Here is a 16,005-nt window from a genome sequence, read left to right as displayed (position 1 = left end):
ATGTACCTACATATATTGACAAGGACATGTTAAAACGTACAACAACATCATCAGTGCATGAGGTCAGGGCCTTAAACCGAGCCTTGATGTCAGTGAGGACAATAACTCCATCCATGTTTAGTCTATGGTCACGGCTCCGACAGTTCGTCAATGTCCATCCATTGTAACAAAAATAAATCCCAAACTGTGGTGTTAGTATGAATAATTCAAGACATAAAACGAACAACGAAGATTAGAGACGTGCTAATGAAACATAGACGCTATTCTGTTCAGTGTTGGTTATTTTATAAAATCGCATAGGATACCAAAAAAATAAAAAAAAATTGCACTACACTTTACCAGCGGCTTTGGACACTTAAACAATTGGGTCTAGCAGTTAAATTAAAAGAGTTTGGGAGTTCCCAAAAATTAAGTAATTGATTTCATTAAACGCAGCATAAAAACAAAACAAAACACCCGCATCAAATTCATGCCTCTAATCCTAGCGCTTGAAATTTTGGAATTTGACGAGTTCATGGATTCTGTGGTAATGTCGGGATTAAATGTAAGTAGTGTATGACTCAAGTACGTCCAGCCATAAACATGCTAAATTTTATTCAAATCTGTCAAGCTGTTTTTGCGTGAAAGAGTAACAAACACACCATGCACGCAAGCACAAACACATACTCACAAAATTTTACATTGAAGATATTAGTACGATTGTCCTTTTTATATAAACAATCAACGTCGCCCATGGACACCCGCACCACGAGGGGTAGGTATCACAGGTGTGTTATCGGCCCTTTGAGAAACACTGATAGGGTAGTTGTGACGAATATGCTGTCACGCTGTCGTAAGTCGGGACGGATGGCATGCCATCCCACTAATACATATAATAAATGCGAATGTTTGTAAGTCTGTTTGTTTGTTTGTTACTACATCACGTCTAAACCACTGAACCAATTTAGATGAAATTCGGTATACAGATAGTTTGAGTCCCTGGGAAGGACATAGGATAGTTTTAATCCCGAAAAATTTCATAGTTCCAGCGGGATAGTGAAAACCGAAGTCTATACAGACGGAGTCGCGGGTAACAGGCTAGTATTATTTACTTTTCATCGCGCAGTGTATCTCCTTCCAACGTGATTTGTTTGATTGGGACGCGCAAAGCTACAAAACGAGTAGCGGTCATTTTTGCCAACCAGCGGTTCTGGTTTAACGGCAAAGGCCAAAAACTACACTACTAAACTACCAAAAATTAACAAAACCTCAAAAAATGTTACCATGACATTGTGTCTGTATGTATCATTTCTATTAGCGTACATAATATTATGGAATCCGTGGCCATTTGCCATATTTGTATCGTATCATATGTGTCGTAATAAAATCGAAATCGTTTTCGAATACAATGGCCCGTTGCTCTGGTCTATTGTGCGAGCATCGCTAAGAGTTATAACTATAACGGCGTCTATTATAAAATTGATTACTGAAGCATCGCTGTAGGGGTATGTTTCTCCAGGATAAAGTACAGACCCCAATCAAAAGGATTTATGCCCATAAATGACAGAATTTAGCAAAAGAATTTTACTTTTATTAGAACTGTAATCCAGAACATAAAATGTACCTTTACAGGGCATTTTTCTTAGACAAAGACCTGAAATTTATATTTCTGTCAGTTTCTGACATTAGAAATGCTAACATCTTTATACATACAAGGTTCAAAAGTTCATTGAAGTGTTGCAGATTCTGTCGCTACGTTAGTTATTGTTAAATTAAATTTAAGTGTGCATCACACACGAAAGCACCTATAAGAGACGTAATGAGCTTCTTGTTATGTTTATCTAGCAAACAATACAGCCATAAATTCTGCTCACGCTATGAGAATTGATAAATTGACAATGTACCAAAGGAGAAATCTTTTTTTCTACCTTTTTTTATTATATGCTTCTTATGTTCTATTCAATCGTGATGATTTATTTTGCTTTCGCTTTTGAATAGGCAATTGCGTTGAGACTGCTGATAAACAGAAACTGCTAGATAATTTAAAGGAAAAGTTTTGTCCAAGTAGGCACCTCATTAATATCGCTTTCGTTTTCCTGATAATTATTGTAACTCTTTCAGTTATGTTGAACTTTTTGCCAGATGCAAAACTGGCTCGCATTTTAGGCATTTCATTTGCCTTGCCTTTTACCAGTTGCAATTTTGAAGGAAATCCCATAAGTAAGCTTACTATATCTTATATCCCCCATCGCTCTTCCAGGTTTATGGGCGTCTGCGTGCACGAAGGCCAGCTCCACGCTCTGACGGAGTACATGGAGGGCGGTTCCCTGGAGCAGGTCATCCTTGGCATGCCCCCCGAGCCGCTGTCGCAGGCGGTTCGCATCTCCCTGGCCGCGGACATGGCTGCCGGCCTCAAGTATCTGCACTCGCTCGGCGTGTTCCACAGGGATCTTACTGCTAAGGTTTGTGTAATGTGATCAAGAGTATTTTTTCCCCTTAACTTCGGGATTGATCGGGCGTACACATGGGGTAGCCTAACCTAACCTAAATTATGTGGTTCTACAGGGTTGTCCTAGTAAGTTATACATCCCGAATAGTTTACAGTTAAAAAAATCGTTCGTCTCCATGAAACAGTTGAGTTGAGAATAGCTCATTTGCGAAACATATTTTCGGCAAAAGGCCAAAATCCCGTAAAAATAATTATGTGAAAATAAAAACAATGCCTACTAACATTACAAAAATAGAACATATTTAATAATTTCCCACCATTTAACTAAACAAGATAACACTCTTCTCGCCGCCAGTTGTGGGCACACACCCGAATTAAGCAAACGGGGATTATACTCGCTAGAATAACACACGCGACCGTGTGTGTGTCTATCAGTTTGTGATAGATTCAATCAATTCGCCGGTAGCGTTGGCAAAAAGCTACCGCATGTAAAATTCCGAAGAAAAGGCCTGATTTCTAATTTGTGAGTTCGTCACAATTTCCAATATTCTCAAACGTCATATTTACTTCGTTTTTTTTTAGCTTTAGAAAAAGGGTAACAATCTTCACAGGTATTTTTACTGAAAAACGTTTTTAAAAAAACAGTAGGTAAACTGCTAGTCCGCCTCTGGGGCAAAGAGGCAGCTGTGCCTCTTCATTTGTCCAGAAATCACTGGAAATGTTGATAAAAACTCACCAGTTTTTGGGAAATACTTTCCGTCGCTAAATGTAGAAAACGTTATAAAAAATGTTAAATTCACTTAGATGGCAACACTGAAAAAGAATGACAGATTAGTGGGCGATGTAGTTCAACGCACACCCCAAAGTAGGCCCTCAAACTGTGCATTATTTTTGTGCACAATTATATCCCTTAATTTGAAGAGTTGCGCGGGTTTCGAAGTAGATTTCAGGAGAGCAACATTGTGTGTATGTATGTATAGTGTGATGTTAGTTATTGAGCCTTTTCAACTGCTAGTCATTTATCACGGTGACGACAAGCATCATGACATGTGTTTATTAAACAAACACCACGTCTATACTAACGACGATTAGACGACAACAGTACTAACAGTACATGTCATCATAAATAACTTCGAGATACAAGACATGAAAGAGCAGTTTTTCATATTTTTTGGCTCACTCTATTCATTTAGAGGCGCCCATTTTAATTATATATGTAAAATACTATATTTCATTTGTCTTCACTGATATATTCTTTTTTTTTGCGCTATAGTCTAGAAACCTATTTTTTTTCTTTTACAGAATGTTTTAGTTAAGAAAACCGGTGATGGAGAATACACTGCAGTCGTAGCCGACTTCGGGCTTGCCGCCAAAATACCTCACCACGTGTAAGTATCACGATACAAAAATATCATAGGTATCTGTCTGTCGGTCTTTTACCTCGTCACCCTTAAACCCCTGAACTGATTTTACATGCTAGTTTTAGACTCTGACCAGAGGCCGTATTGCAGATTTCGCATACAAAAACTGTCATTTGATTGCGATCGCGAGCGTCAGAATCGTTAGGCAATACGGCCTCAGGACATAAGATAGTTTTTATCCCGGAACATTGCAAGGTTCGCGACCGCGATAAGCATATTCTTCGCAGACCAGAATCTCGGGTAAAAATGTTATCACCATCAATTGAGTAATTTAGGTGTCAAAGCATAACAAACTAAACATATTATTATTCACTTTCTCATTTATAATATTATTAGGGATATAAAGAAAAATTAAAAAGTCCTGATTGATGGACTGACTGGTTTCTTAGCGGCCAACCTTAATCCCTGGGATTTTTGCATAGAGATTCCCTTTATGAAGGGAACTGACGCAGGCGAAGCCGCGGGTCTTATAATAATTTTGGCTAGGTAAGTACATGACGTACTCGTATGATGTCTATTTCGTGTCTTTATAGATTTAAACATGTTATTTTGGTTAACCCTTAATAAGGCCCTATTTCTTGGAGCATAGCATCAAAAGCAGAATCAAAAGCAGCTATCGAATACATACCTGACAAAGAATATTTTTAAAGCTAGTTGTATTTTCATTAATAACAATGGAAATTGTGACGTATTATGAAATTAATTTCAGTTCCGTTTCCAACTCAATGCCTTATTAAGGGTTAAATACCTGTTACTGGTACCACAACAACTTAATACATTCATCACATCAGGTCTATAAAGTCAGGGACTATAAAGTCTACGACTATTATTTCACATTAGAAGAAAAAACTGTTAAACTAGCAATTAATACGTCAATCATATTAGCAAGTGAGAGCCGCACGCTATTTTGCGTGCATTTCAAGATATAATCCGCGTCTCGTTCTTGTAAGTATTTTCTGCATTTACGCTGATGATAGATTAATAGTACATTATTGTCTGGGCCTGGAAGTAGGCGCCTCGTGCAGTTTCTTGCCGGATTCATCTCAACGGCCGATTATTCGAGCGTTTCAACCGCCTCATGTATCTGGACACTTTTCTGTAAAAATGGCCGAACATTCTGATATAGTTTTCTAGTTATCTGGTAGAAATACAGGAACTCTTAACAAATAATGAAAAACGACATCAAAATCTACAGCCAATTCGTAAAAAATGTGACCAGATAAATGAGGCGGTCGAAACGCTCGAATAAATGCCCAACACAGGTTTTTCTGAACCGGTGGTAGATTTTTTTTGAAATTCATAAGCGCTTGTTATAGGCGAAATTGATAAAGATATTTTGACTTTGACTCTGATTACTGGCTGAGTATGGGTTTAAACGGACAAAATTGCGATGTAATTTGAAGAGCTGTATTTTTCTAGCCAAAACACCAGTAGGCACAGATAAAAACGTTGCCTACTAACTTTTTTTTTTAAATTTAATGTTTTGTTTTACCAGTTTTAAAAAGTTATTTAACTATGAAATTTGTATGCAATATCGCTGGAGAGTTTAGCGCTCTGGGTTTTTTTTATGTTTGTTGGCCGTCAAAAATGCACTTTGCGTTCTAATATGTGGGTAATTAATTAAACAGTGACGACATTTATGGACATTTATGGAACGACCCATTATGATGTTCCTAAACTTTGTATATTGCTAGAGCTGTTATTTTGTACGGGGTATAAGTAAATTTTCCTTTGAGACAAGCAATGACTCATTTCCGTAAGAGGATCCGTTTATGAATGCCAACTTTTTATTTATTTTTGGAAGAAAACAAGAAGGAATGTGTAGGAATGGATTGGCGCGCAATTATGATGTATTTACTAGCGTTATGTAATTCTATGTACTCCCATGCCAAGGAAATGTGGGTGGTTAGTAGTTAATTCATTCATAACTGGTTCAATGCCGATCTGTTTTATAACCTGTCCCAAAATAACTCCAGCTGATTATACTATATTTACAAACAACCGGCGACCCAGATCCACGACTGTAGGTAATAAATAATGTTCTATTAACGATACTGAATCATGTATCCGAATTTGTTCACTAATTAAAATGATGTTCAGTGCTTGCTTCGGATGTATTCTAGAACCGATAACTGATTAGATTAGATTTCAATACGGAATATATGGACGAGACAGACAACCTCACTGGTCTATCTATTGTAGTAATAGTAATAAATCACTATTTGTTAGCATCTCCTTCACGAATGATTGTACCCTTCATTCATTCGCAATCATTTGGTGCATACTCGTATCTTACTATCTGTGTATGTAGGTACTTATTTATTTGCACTTTTCAATTTTGTTACTTATAATGGTCGAGTGGCGACCACGACCCGGAACACAAAGAGCTGGCAGGCCTCCCACTAGGTGGAATGACAACATCGTGAGAGTTGCCATTATCTGGTGAATGCAAGTGGCAAGTTGTCGTTCATTGTGGCGTTATAAGGGAGAGCCCTTTGTTTAGCAGTGCACGTCTTCCGGCTGGTGATGATGACGATGTCTAGCATTTTTACTCGCGGTTCTTTGATTTGTTTCATTGTATTTTATCGTACAGCAACGGTTACCGGCTGCCGAGCGTGGGGTCGCCGTGGTGGATGTCGCCAGAGTGCCTGCGCGGCCGCTGGTACGACCACCGGTCCGACATCTTCTCCTACGGGATTATACTATGCCAACTGATCGCCAGGGTAAGCCAGTTTTTAATACGTTTGAAGACGTGTTTGTAAGTTTCAAACTAAAGTGGTGACTCCCGCCGCGGGCCAACACTGTCTGTTTTCTATCTGATGGGCCGCCCAGAAGACCAGCGAGTAGTCGCTTATCTTGGTTGGCGTCTGTAGAAAATAATACGAAATCATCATTTTGCTGACTTTTGTCTAGATAGTGGGCTATGGCGTGCATTAAGTAGCCAGCAGGGTAGGCAGCGCTAGTGTTTGCGGCGCGAACTACCAACTGCCTACCCTGTAATCGACCCCAATGCACGGACATGCAAAAAGCATGAAGTATCCGTTCGCAATAGTTTCGTTCAAACAAATGAGGATTTTAATGAACGGGATACATTGTCTTGTTCCTTCACTAATAAAAAGGTCTGTTCATTGATACGACCTCTGTGGAATAACGTTTGGAACAATAAATTTAAAAAGTCTCTTCGCTCAGTGTCGGTTTTAGCACTTCCAGCGCCGTGGGCGAGATTTTCACGGCGCCTCCAAGTTTTGGGAATTTTCTAGAAAGTATAGGCTTCAATCAATAAGCGAGAGGATAAAAGGGGCGACTGGGCGGTCGCCCCACCGCGCCCTACCCTAACGCCGCTACTGTCTTCGATCTCTCACATTGATGAACTAAAACCAAATTTCCTGGCGCTTGAGCGCCTACGACGCTCAGTTTGCACGGAGCACCTACCCTACACCTATTGAAAAAATATTATGAGCAGTGCTAACGTAACGGCACGCGTTTCACCTGTACCCGCACCCGCAGGCGTGCGTCCGCTTCGTGCACCCGCGCCAGCTGGCGTAGGCCCTGAATCGGCCGTATAAAAGCGCATAGTGTGTATATTGAGTGCATGGATGTTGTTTCCAGGTGGACGCCGATCCGGACGTGCTCCCACGCACGGATAACTTCGGCCTCAACTACATGGCGTTCGTGGAGCTGTGCGACGAACAGACCGTGCCGGACTTCCTCAGGCTCGCTTTCAACTGTTGCATTGTGAGTTCATTTGATGGTGCGCCTTGTGTGTACTCCGCCCTATTGCTGTTCCTGTATTTATTACATTGCATGTTATCTAGTGTAGCGAATTTGTTATAATGGAATGCTGCTCCGAAATATTTGAGTACCTTGCTCGCTACGATATATCTGATGGCGATTGTTCATAATTAAAAAATCGATATCTCAAGACCCATCAATCCTTAAGCTGCGTTTCCACCAATAATGTGCGAGGAATTTGTTTTTCAGTAACCAATAGAAACGCTTCATTTTTACACATCCTCGCACAGCAAATCTCTGGTGGAAACAGCTGAGCTGAGCGAGGCGAGTTAAATGTCGGTGTGGCGTTTCTATTACTCAGTGAAAAACACATTCCTCGCAATAAAACCGATTAAAACAATTAGTTTTTGAGAAAATGAAAAAAAAACCTATGGTATCATTTTTGATATCTAAGGGTTAAGCATTTATCGCACTCACTGAGTTCTTTTTTGTGCTGAGACAGTTCAAACTTCTCAAATCGCTACAGTATCGACGCACCAATCAAATAATACTAACGTTGCGTTCTGTCTTGTCTAGTACGAGCCAAAAGCGCGACCGCTATTCCCCGAGATAGTGAGCAACCTCGCGGAGATAAAGGAGGGGCTCGATGACGCGCCCTGGGGACACACCACCAACAACAACTACGAGAGGTAAGGGACATAACCACTTTATGAACGACTAGCATTTGACACATACAGACGGTACCAAAGGAACGGAATCTAAGACGTTTATTCGTGAAACAAGGGAAGAAACCGAGGAACATCTGATTCTAGAGGGATTCTAATATTGTAAAACTAATGCTTTAGCTCTAATACTTTCTACACCGAAACATAAAAGTGCATACTTACTTTACTTGCTCAGGATAAGCGAGAAAGAAAGCCAGTCAATCAATCAAATAGTTAATTTGGAAAAAAATACAGTTAATTAGATGTTAATAAATACATATTGTAGTTCAGTGTATTCAGCCCTTTTAGGCATACTTACAAATATTATAGTTAGTGCTGGAGATCGTGAGTGTAAAGATACCAGTACACTTTAATGCCGTTCCGTTCCCAGCGAGTTTCACTGCTGAAAGACTCCTTCGGATTGTTGTCAATTGACGTTTTCAAAGCTGTTGCCACGTATAAGTCTAAATGTAAGCTTTTTGGCGTCCGACGTTGCAACTTATGTCAATTATGTATGTAGATGAATTTCTCAGTGTATACATACACTGTTGTAAATAAGCGGTTGTTTGTCGCAGCGACGAGGCCGAGTCGTCGGGGCCGCGCTCTTGCCCGGGGCTTTACGCGTGGCGCCGCCCACACCGCCACAAGTCGCACAACGAAATCACGCCACATCATCCCCGCGACACACGTAAGTACAGTCCTACATTAATATCTGCCACAGCGATTTTATTGAGCATATGATAGAACACGACAATTTATTTTTAAACCTGCAGGAATGATAAGTAGAAGGAAGACGAGACAGAGGAAGGCCAGGATTGAACTATTTTGGCCAGGTGATGGAGAATGTGGTTTCAGGAAATAGTTGGCCGAAGACCGTTCGGGGTGGCGGTTATTCCACCGACTAGAGCGTAGCTTTTAAATTTAAGAGAATAAACGCGCGTCGTCTGGACCTAAAGCGCAAAACACACACAGGGCGGCCCCCGTCGATGTGATGTTGTTCATATACATACAGTCACGTAAATAAGCCAGCCACATTCCCGACCCGAGACTCGCCCCCGACCCGCTGCCTTCCTGTGTGGTTTACGCTTAACTAATCCAGGCCCCGCTATTCTAGATACGCTACTACAAAATTAATCATAGTTTTATACTTTTTACCTATGAGGGATTAATTTAAAAAACGAATAATATTTTTAACCATTTTTTTTAATATACATAATAGGAGACGGTTCACCTGATGTTAAGTGATTACCGTCGCCCATAGACATCCGCAGCACTATCAGGACTGCAGATGCGTTGCCGGCCTTGCAAGAAATGGTCCACGTACTACCGAACGAATAATATAATATTATTGTACCTAAATCTAGCAAGGAAAAGGAGGAAGCCTGGAAATGGAGTTAAAAATTGGTCGTGTACACAGTACCTCAGAATGTTTGTTTCGTTTCCAGTGCAGCACCGTCGCTCGCTATCGGAGCTGGAGTGGGCGTCGGAGCCGTGCGCGGGCCCGCCGCACCGGTCGGCGTCGGCGCTGCCCGCGCCGCGCGCGCCGCCGCGGCTGGCGCGGCTGCACCGGCTGGCGCACATCATGCTGCTGCGCGACCCACCGCGCGGCCGCCCCACCACGCGGCTGGACACCTTCCGCGGCGTCAACAAGATCCTCGAGCCGGGACACTCGCGCGCCGGATGGTCAGTCTAAATATACCTCTACTAAAAGAAAGAAAGAAAAGAAAGAAAGAAAATAATTTATTTATAACAGCAATGACACATAATTAGTAAAAATAACAATAAGAAATGTTGCCGCTATAAAAAGGTCCCGGCTCAGCATATCGCTGGTTGAAAACCAGCACTGGCCTTCCGCCGGGCCACAGGAGAGTAAAATTACGGAAAGTCACACAAAACAAATCAAATACAAAAAAAGCTACGAGACTAAAATATAAGTTGGCTGTATAGCACACGTCATGGCAACAGTACATGTAATGAAAAAGATAAGAATAATTTGACATTGACATATGACAATTACAATTATGACATCAGCAGACAACGCGAAATAAAACGAGAACAATGTTGATCGCCATTAAGGGGAACAATAATAATAACAATGTTGATAGAAATTTAAGTTAAAACGATACGAATAAGTGCTACTACTATCCTACAAGTTACCAACACGCCCCACCACACCGCTACGGCCCGAGCCCTCTCATTCTGAGAGGAGGTCTGTGCCCAGCAGTGGGACGTATATAGGCTGGGATGATGACCACACCGCTAGACGTCTTCCGCGGCGTCAACAGGTTCCTCGAGCCCGGCCACTCGCGGGCAGTCCGCAATATACAATACATACCTCTACAACTATCTTATTTCAACTCTATAAAATTCTACTTCGTGACCAGATAATAAAATTCAAATTAATTTATTCATAAAATTCATATTTATAAGAAAGTAAGGTAATATAAACGTGAAATAATCTTTGGTCTAGTAAGTAAAATGTGTGTGTGTGTGTGTGTGTGTGTGTGTGTGTGTGTGTGTGTCAATTAACGATGGTCAGGATTTGAATGTCACGTTTCTGTTATAGTTTTTCGTCGTGCGTGGAGCTGCCGTCGCCGCTGGTGCGTGTGTGCGACGAGGGGGAGCTAGGGGAGCCGCGCTGCGCGTCGCTACCGTCGTCGCCGGGGCTGAGCCGGCGCGGCAGTCTGGAGCGCCCGCCGCCCGACCGGCCGCCGCCGCGCCGCGCGCCGCCAACACCGGTCAGTACCTGGCCTGTCCAAAAATCATTTTCTGTTCATTTTCAATTTCTGTTGGACACTTCTGTTCAGTTACGTTGGCTACTGTAGGTACTACATCATACAACTTGCTAAGCCGGAAAATCTTGGTGACCAACATCTAAAACGTGTTTCCCTTGCAGAGCTGTCGGAAGGCGCTCTACTGGGCGCGACGCGGCGGCGCGGCTCGTGCGAGTCAGGGATCTTCTCCGTGGCCAACGAAGACCTGTGCGCCACGCACGCCGACTGTTTCTATAACGCCATGTGCCCCTGCAGCCTCATGGGCTGCCAGCGCTGCTGGTGGTGGCCGCGCCGCGCCGCCGCCGACGACGACCCCGACCCCGACCCCGCCGAGCCCGAGCGCCCCGACCCCGACCCCCTCGACTACCGCGAACCACCGCTCCGAATGTGCTCCGACTGCTTACTCATCTACGACAGACTGTTCAACGCTCGCACCTACAAAAGAGACCGTCCGCTCGGCTCGGCTAACTCGAGCCTCTTTGTTCTCGACGATTCCGCTCTGTCCACCACCACGGTCAGCTCGCTCCGCAGTCTCGACGATCTGGAGGAGGTCCCGTCCAGAGACGAACCACAACCGCGGCGTATCCTCGAACACGACGCGTCACCATTCCTATGTGGCAAGCTAGACTCCAACCGTCCTGATTCTGACGCTTCAGAAACGCCTGAACCGCAAGCTAAGGAGTACCACATATTAGACAGGTGCTGCTGCGTCAGTCGGGCCAAATGTTTAAGCGGATGCGTCTCCCATAAACCTCTTGACGATGACGAGTTGAGCTACTTACTCCAACGCGGCCCGCTCATCAACCATCTCTTAAACTCCTCGTGCAAGAGGACTTCCAGTGTATACACGGACAGCTCCGAGGACGTAGCGTCGCTTGCAGGCTCCGACAGTTTGTACTGCGACGAACGGATCCCGCGCCACGTGCGATCTGCGCAGATATCGAAAATCGTTGAGTACTTCGAGCGGAAAGGGGCGGACTTCAAATGTGACCGGACGTTCAAGAGCCACTCGCGGTTCAAAGTGAGCAACTTCAGCAAAGTGGAAATGTTACAGTGCAAAGGGGAACGCAGTGAGAAAGAGTACTTTGTTGACGTGAAGCACCGAGGCGCCGGCGCCGGCCGCCTCGAGCTGCTGGAAGACGGCTGCGGCCGCAAGTGCGTGCAGCAGAGACTCATGATCTGTGAGGGAGCCGTCAAGTCCAAACTACCCTTGTTTGACAAAAAGTCATAACGGCAGTGAGCCTAGTGAACATACGTACAGGGTTTTGTGCGGCTTTTGTTTTATCGATTGTGAATCGAAGCTTGTGTCAAACGGTGACTCGATGCTTCCATAGTGGTTACGGATAAATGTTATCTTTTATATGATGGTCCGAGGCCGCTCGAACGGCGGGCCCAACGATGAGCCCTTACTTAATTTGATTTTATTTTGACGACTGATTTAAAGATAAGCATTTGTTTTTAGAGGACCGTTGTAGATTTAGTTTTAGTCGAAATATTTAGGAGATGTCGGGCGTAACTTTCAGTTAATTGCGGCCTATTCGTACGCAATAGTCTGTTAGTACTATTATATACGGCAGCGCATATAATCATCGTTTTTAAACGAGTACTCTTTTTATCATATTCAAGTTTATTAGATAAATAAACTAAAGTTTTGTAAATATGGTTTAGGTTTAATACGTTTCATTTAAACTTATTTATACACAGTATTATATTAGTACTTGCCAGTTCAGATAATTATAGTGTACATAAAAACGTAATTGTTAAGATTTAGCAACTGTCGTAATAATATTTTTTGTACTTTTCAAATGGCAGCAGTTTAATAGATCATTATTAGTAATTTAATATTTTTAGCTTTTAATATACATGAATATACCTACTTTACGAAGATTTTAAATCGACAGTCATAGATTGAGTTATTTAAAATTAAAGATTGTTTTTCATATATTTTCTACATGATTAAACGTGACATTCGCCGAGTTCGTTCTGTCTGCCTCCCTCTACTATGGTATGAGCGAGTCAAACAGATTTATTCAGACTTGCAATTATAGTAACCAGAGACAATTTATACTTACACCTGCAGTAGTTATGTTGGCCCTAATCTAGTAGACTTGTTAGAATAGGACCCTCCTGCACCATTTATTTGTTAAGTCTACTGTCTCAATTAAACCTTATATCATCTAAAACGACAGTACTGTTCACTTTTGTTTCTTTGTTTCGTATAAGTATTTGCAAGTCTGAATGGGTATCAGATTGTACTTGGCGTCAGTCGTGCCTGTGGAAGACTAGAGTCGATAATACTTTATTCTGTTAATGAACTTACAATCTTTATTGACACGTTACTAGTCTTCATATGCGTGTTAATTATCCGTCGGTTATTGGTATACATTATATTATCTAGATCAAAAAAATAACAAATAACTATGCTAACAAGTGTTCCTACTGTAAACAGTTCCATTGACTATCAGAGTTATCTGTTAGCTAACTATCCTATTTGGATATTTAGAGATGAATGAACGAACGATCAAAGTGGCAGTAAGAGTAAAAACTTGTTTAATATAATTAAAATGAATGTACAAATGTGTGTCAAAAGACGTCAATGTTAGAAGCGCATGGATTATTTTTACCAGGCGCCAATGCTCGAAAATCTACTATTATGACGTTGGCACTAGCTGTGCCTCAATTAAGTAGGGTATTTGGTAAATTATCATTGAAATAAAAATTCAGATGATATTCAACATTTCCAGAAAGCTTAAATTTAAATGCAGTTTTCTCTTCGTTAAAAAGTCAAGTACCATACTGTAATTTGTTTGTGAACAGTATTTTCAGTATTTTGTCGTAAAAATATTCGTAGAAAGCAATCAATAATACTTTTCTAATTATATGTTCATGGAAAGTATGATAACGATTTTTTTCATTGGCGTCTCTTAAAAATAATCCATATCATATAAAAACATATTTTTGTAAATACAGTATTACATATTTATTTAATATTCACCAACATCATTATATACTTTAAATCATGGTTATATATGTCAGGGTATACTAATTCAGTGTAAATATAATAATGAGAGATTAGGAAATTCCATTTTGAAAGTAAAAAGTGTGACGTGACGCTACTGGGCCCGTTACGGTTTAATTATGAGGAATATATTTCAGTGCCAAAAACTATTTTGTGTTTCTTAATTTAATTCAAAACGTATGGAAAGCGTGCACTCTGCTTTATTAACACATTATTTGAATTGAAACCACACCAAATTACACCCTCGTTCATTATGACATAGGAATAGTGTTTTAAAAAGTACCTAAGTGAGGTATGAACCCTCAGCTTATTAGGAGTCCCTTGTTATCGTTGACGTTTGTTGCTCTGACACACGCTTGATGACAATTCAATATAATATTCCTCAAATTTAAATACAAACAACTTTTGTCGACAGTCAAATACCCTGTATGGTTTTCGTTAATTTTTTGTTTAAAAAAAAAACAACCAGCTGAATAATATTTCTAAAACGATCGGATTCGCGCTTTTTGTTGCTAACACTCGCTTTTTTCTGGCTGCTAAGATTCATGCCTTTCATTCAAGTGATCTTACATTTTGGTATATATTGTTTACTGACTTTGCTAGCCTGGCAGCTCGTACAATTTTATTTCGCAGCTTGACTAAAATATTCTAAGTATAGAAATGAGAAATTATAGTGGTATAGAATACGTACATAATCGTCAATTGATTAGCACTTAAAAGTAATACATACCTGCGTGACTGTTTTAGGTATGTAAATATATATCTATAAAACATCCTGAAACTTGGTGTGGTTTTATAACAAATTGATTTCAATTTAAAAGCAATTACGTGTCCGTCCAAGTAACCAGTAAAATGTTTACTTTTATACATCGTACAGTTGAAAAACGACTTAAACATTGCCGTGACAAAGCAAAATGTAACTTATTTTGCTAGGTTATATCACACTTTTGAGCGATGTTTGGAACTTTCGTCAGCTTTAGATTACTCAGCAAACTGGACCCCAAGACTGATGTAGTATAATCTGCTTGTTTACAATCATTGGTCTGTCGGGTATTTTTTAAACCCGCCCCTGCAAAATGTACAAATCGTGCTAAATAAAAAAATGCATCGAAATAATGGCATCATCAACATACTAAAACTTCCAACTTGCTAACATCAAAAACGATTTATTTGATTAAATATACCATTACTACACTATTGTAAGTTTTCTTAATGCATTCGTTGCCGGCTGTCAAACCCCATGTTTCTTCAGTTGCCGCTAATGCACATGTGCGTTCAAATGGTTGTAGAATTATGACAGCGGCACTGGCCGAAAGTCACGGATACGCAAATATGCGTTGCCAACACTGAATACGTTAACTTATCAAGGAATATTTGAATTATCTATTGTTATTACATGTTAAACTTACTGTCGGTAAGTAACTATTAAGTCCATTAATTCATTAGTCAAATATTGTTTGTAACTAAACCAATTAAGCATAAATGTAATTGTGTTAATACTTTAAATAATAACCAGAGGGGTATTGATATGCAAAAGCATGCATTCGATGCAAGACATCGATGCATTCTTTTCATTTACTTTATTTGAAAACGGAACAAAAAACTTCAGTAACTTTACAAGGCTTAGGTTTTATTTAAAAATAAAGATGTTTTTAAATAATATCAAATACAGAAGTCTGAAGCCGCTATTTCGTTAAGTTACAGCCGGCATTAGAATGTGTTGAAGACTTCTTTGAATTATTCAAGAATGTTATAGGGATACCTAGTTACGATATTCGTCAAAAGTACCTGTTATAACTACACTATACTATATGATTATTGTGCAATAGCAAAGTAGGGGAAACTGTTGTACCTTGGCCATAGTTGTACCTCGGACAGTCGTCTAAATTTAAATGTTCCTGCATTATTTTAATATCATGTGCTAGGC

The 16,005-nt window shown here is 40.6% G+C and overlaps 1 protein-coding gene across 2 annotated transcripts in view; it reads left to right on the top strand.

Moving 5' to 3' along the window:
• The window catches only part of cdi (serine/threonine kinase), a 113,581-nt gene extending 99,354 nt beyond the window's left edge, over positions 1–14,227 (top strand). Inside the window, exons 3-11 of one of the 2 annotated variants that reach the window (XM_074095205.1) lie at positions 2,240–2,441; positions 3,731–3,816; positions 6,443–6,572; positions 7,459–7,584; positions 8,158–8,270; positions 8,861–8,973; positions 9,731–9,968; positions 10,852–11,006; positions 11,194–14,227. In XM_074095205.1, the coding sequence (XP_073951306.1) occupies positions 2,240–2,441; positions 3,731–3,816; positions 6,443–6,572; positions 7,459–7,584; positions 8,158–8,270; positions 8,861–8,973; positions 9,731–9,968; positions 10,852–11,006; positions 11,194–12,290 (2,260 nt within the window). In that variant the 3' untranslated portion in view covers positions 12,291–14,227. Of the gene's footprint in view, positions 1–2,239; positions 2,442–3,730; positions 3,817–6,442; positions 6,573–7,458; positions 7,585–8,157; positions 8,271–8,860; positions 8,974–9,730; positions 9,969–10,851; positions 11,024–11,181 lie in introns of both variants that reach the window. The other variant, XM_074095203.1, reaches the window with a different exon arrangement.
• Positions 14,228–16,005: the final 1,778 nt, after the last annotated feature.

Source organism: Choristoneura fumiferana, chromosome 12 (genome assembly GCF_025370935.1).
Source record: "Choristoneura fumiferana chromosome 12, NRCan_CFum_1, whole genome shotgun sequence".
Taxonomy (NCBI): domain Eukaryota; kingdom Metazoa; phylum Arthropoda; class Insecta; order Lepidoptera; family Tortricidae; genus Choristoneura; species Choristoneura fumiferana.
Note: the sequence above shows the minus strand (reverse complement) of the source record. Positions and strands in the feature narration are given on the sequence as shown.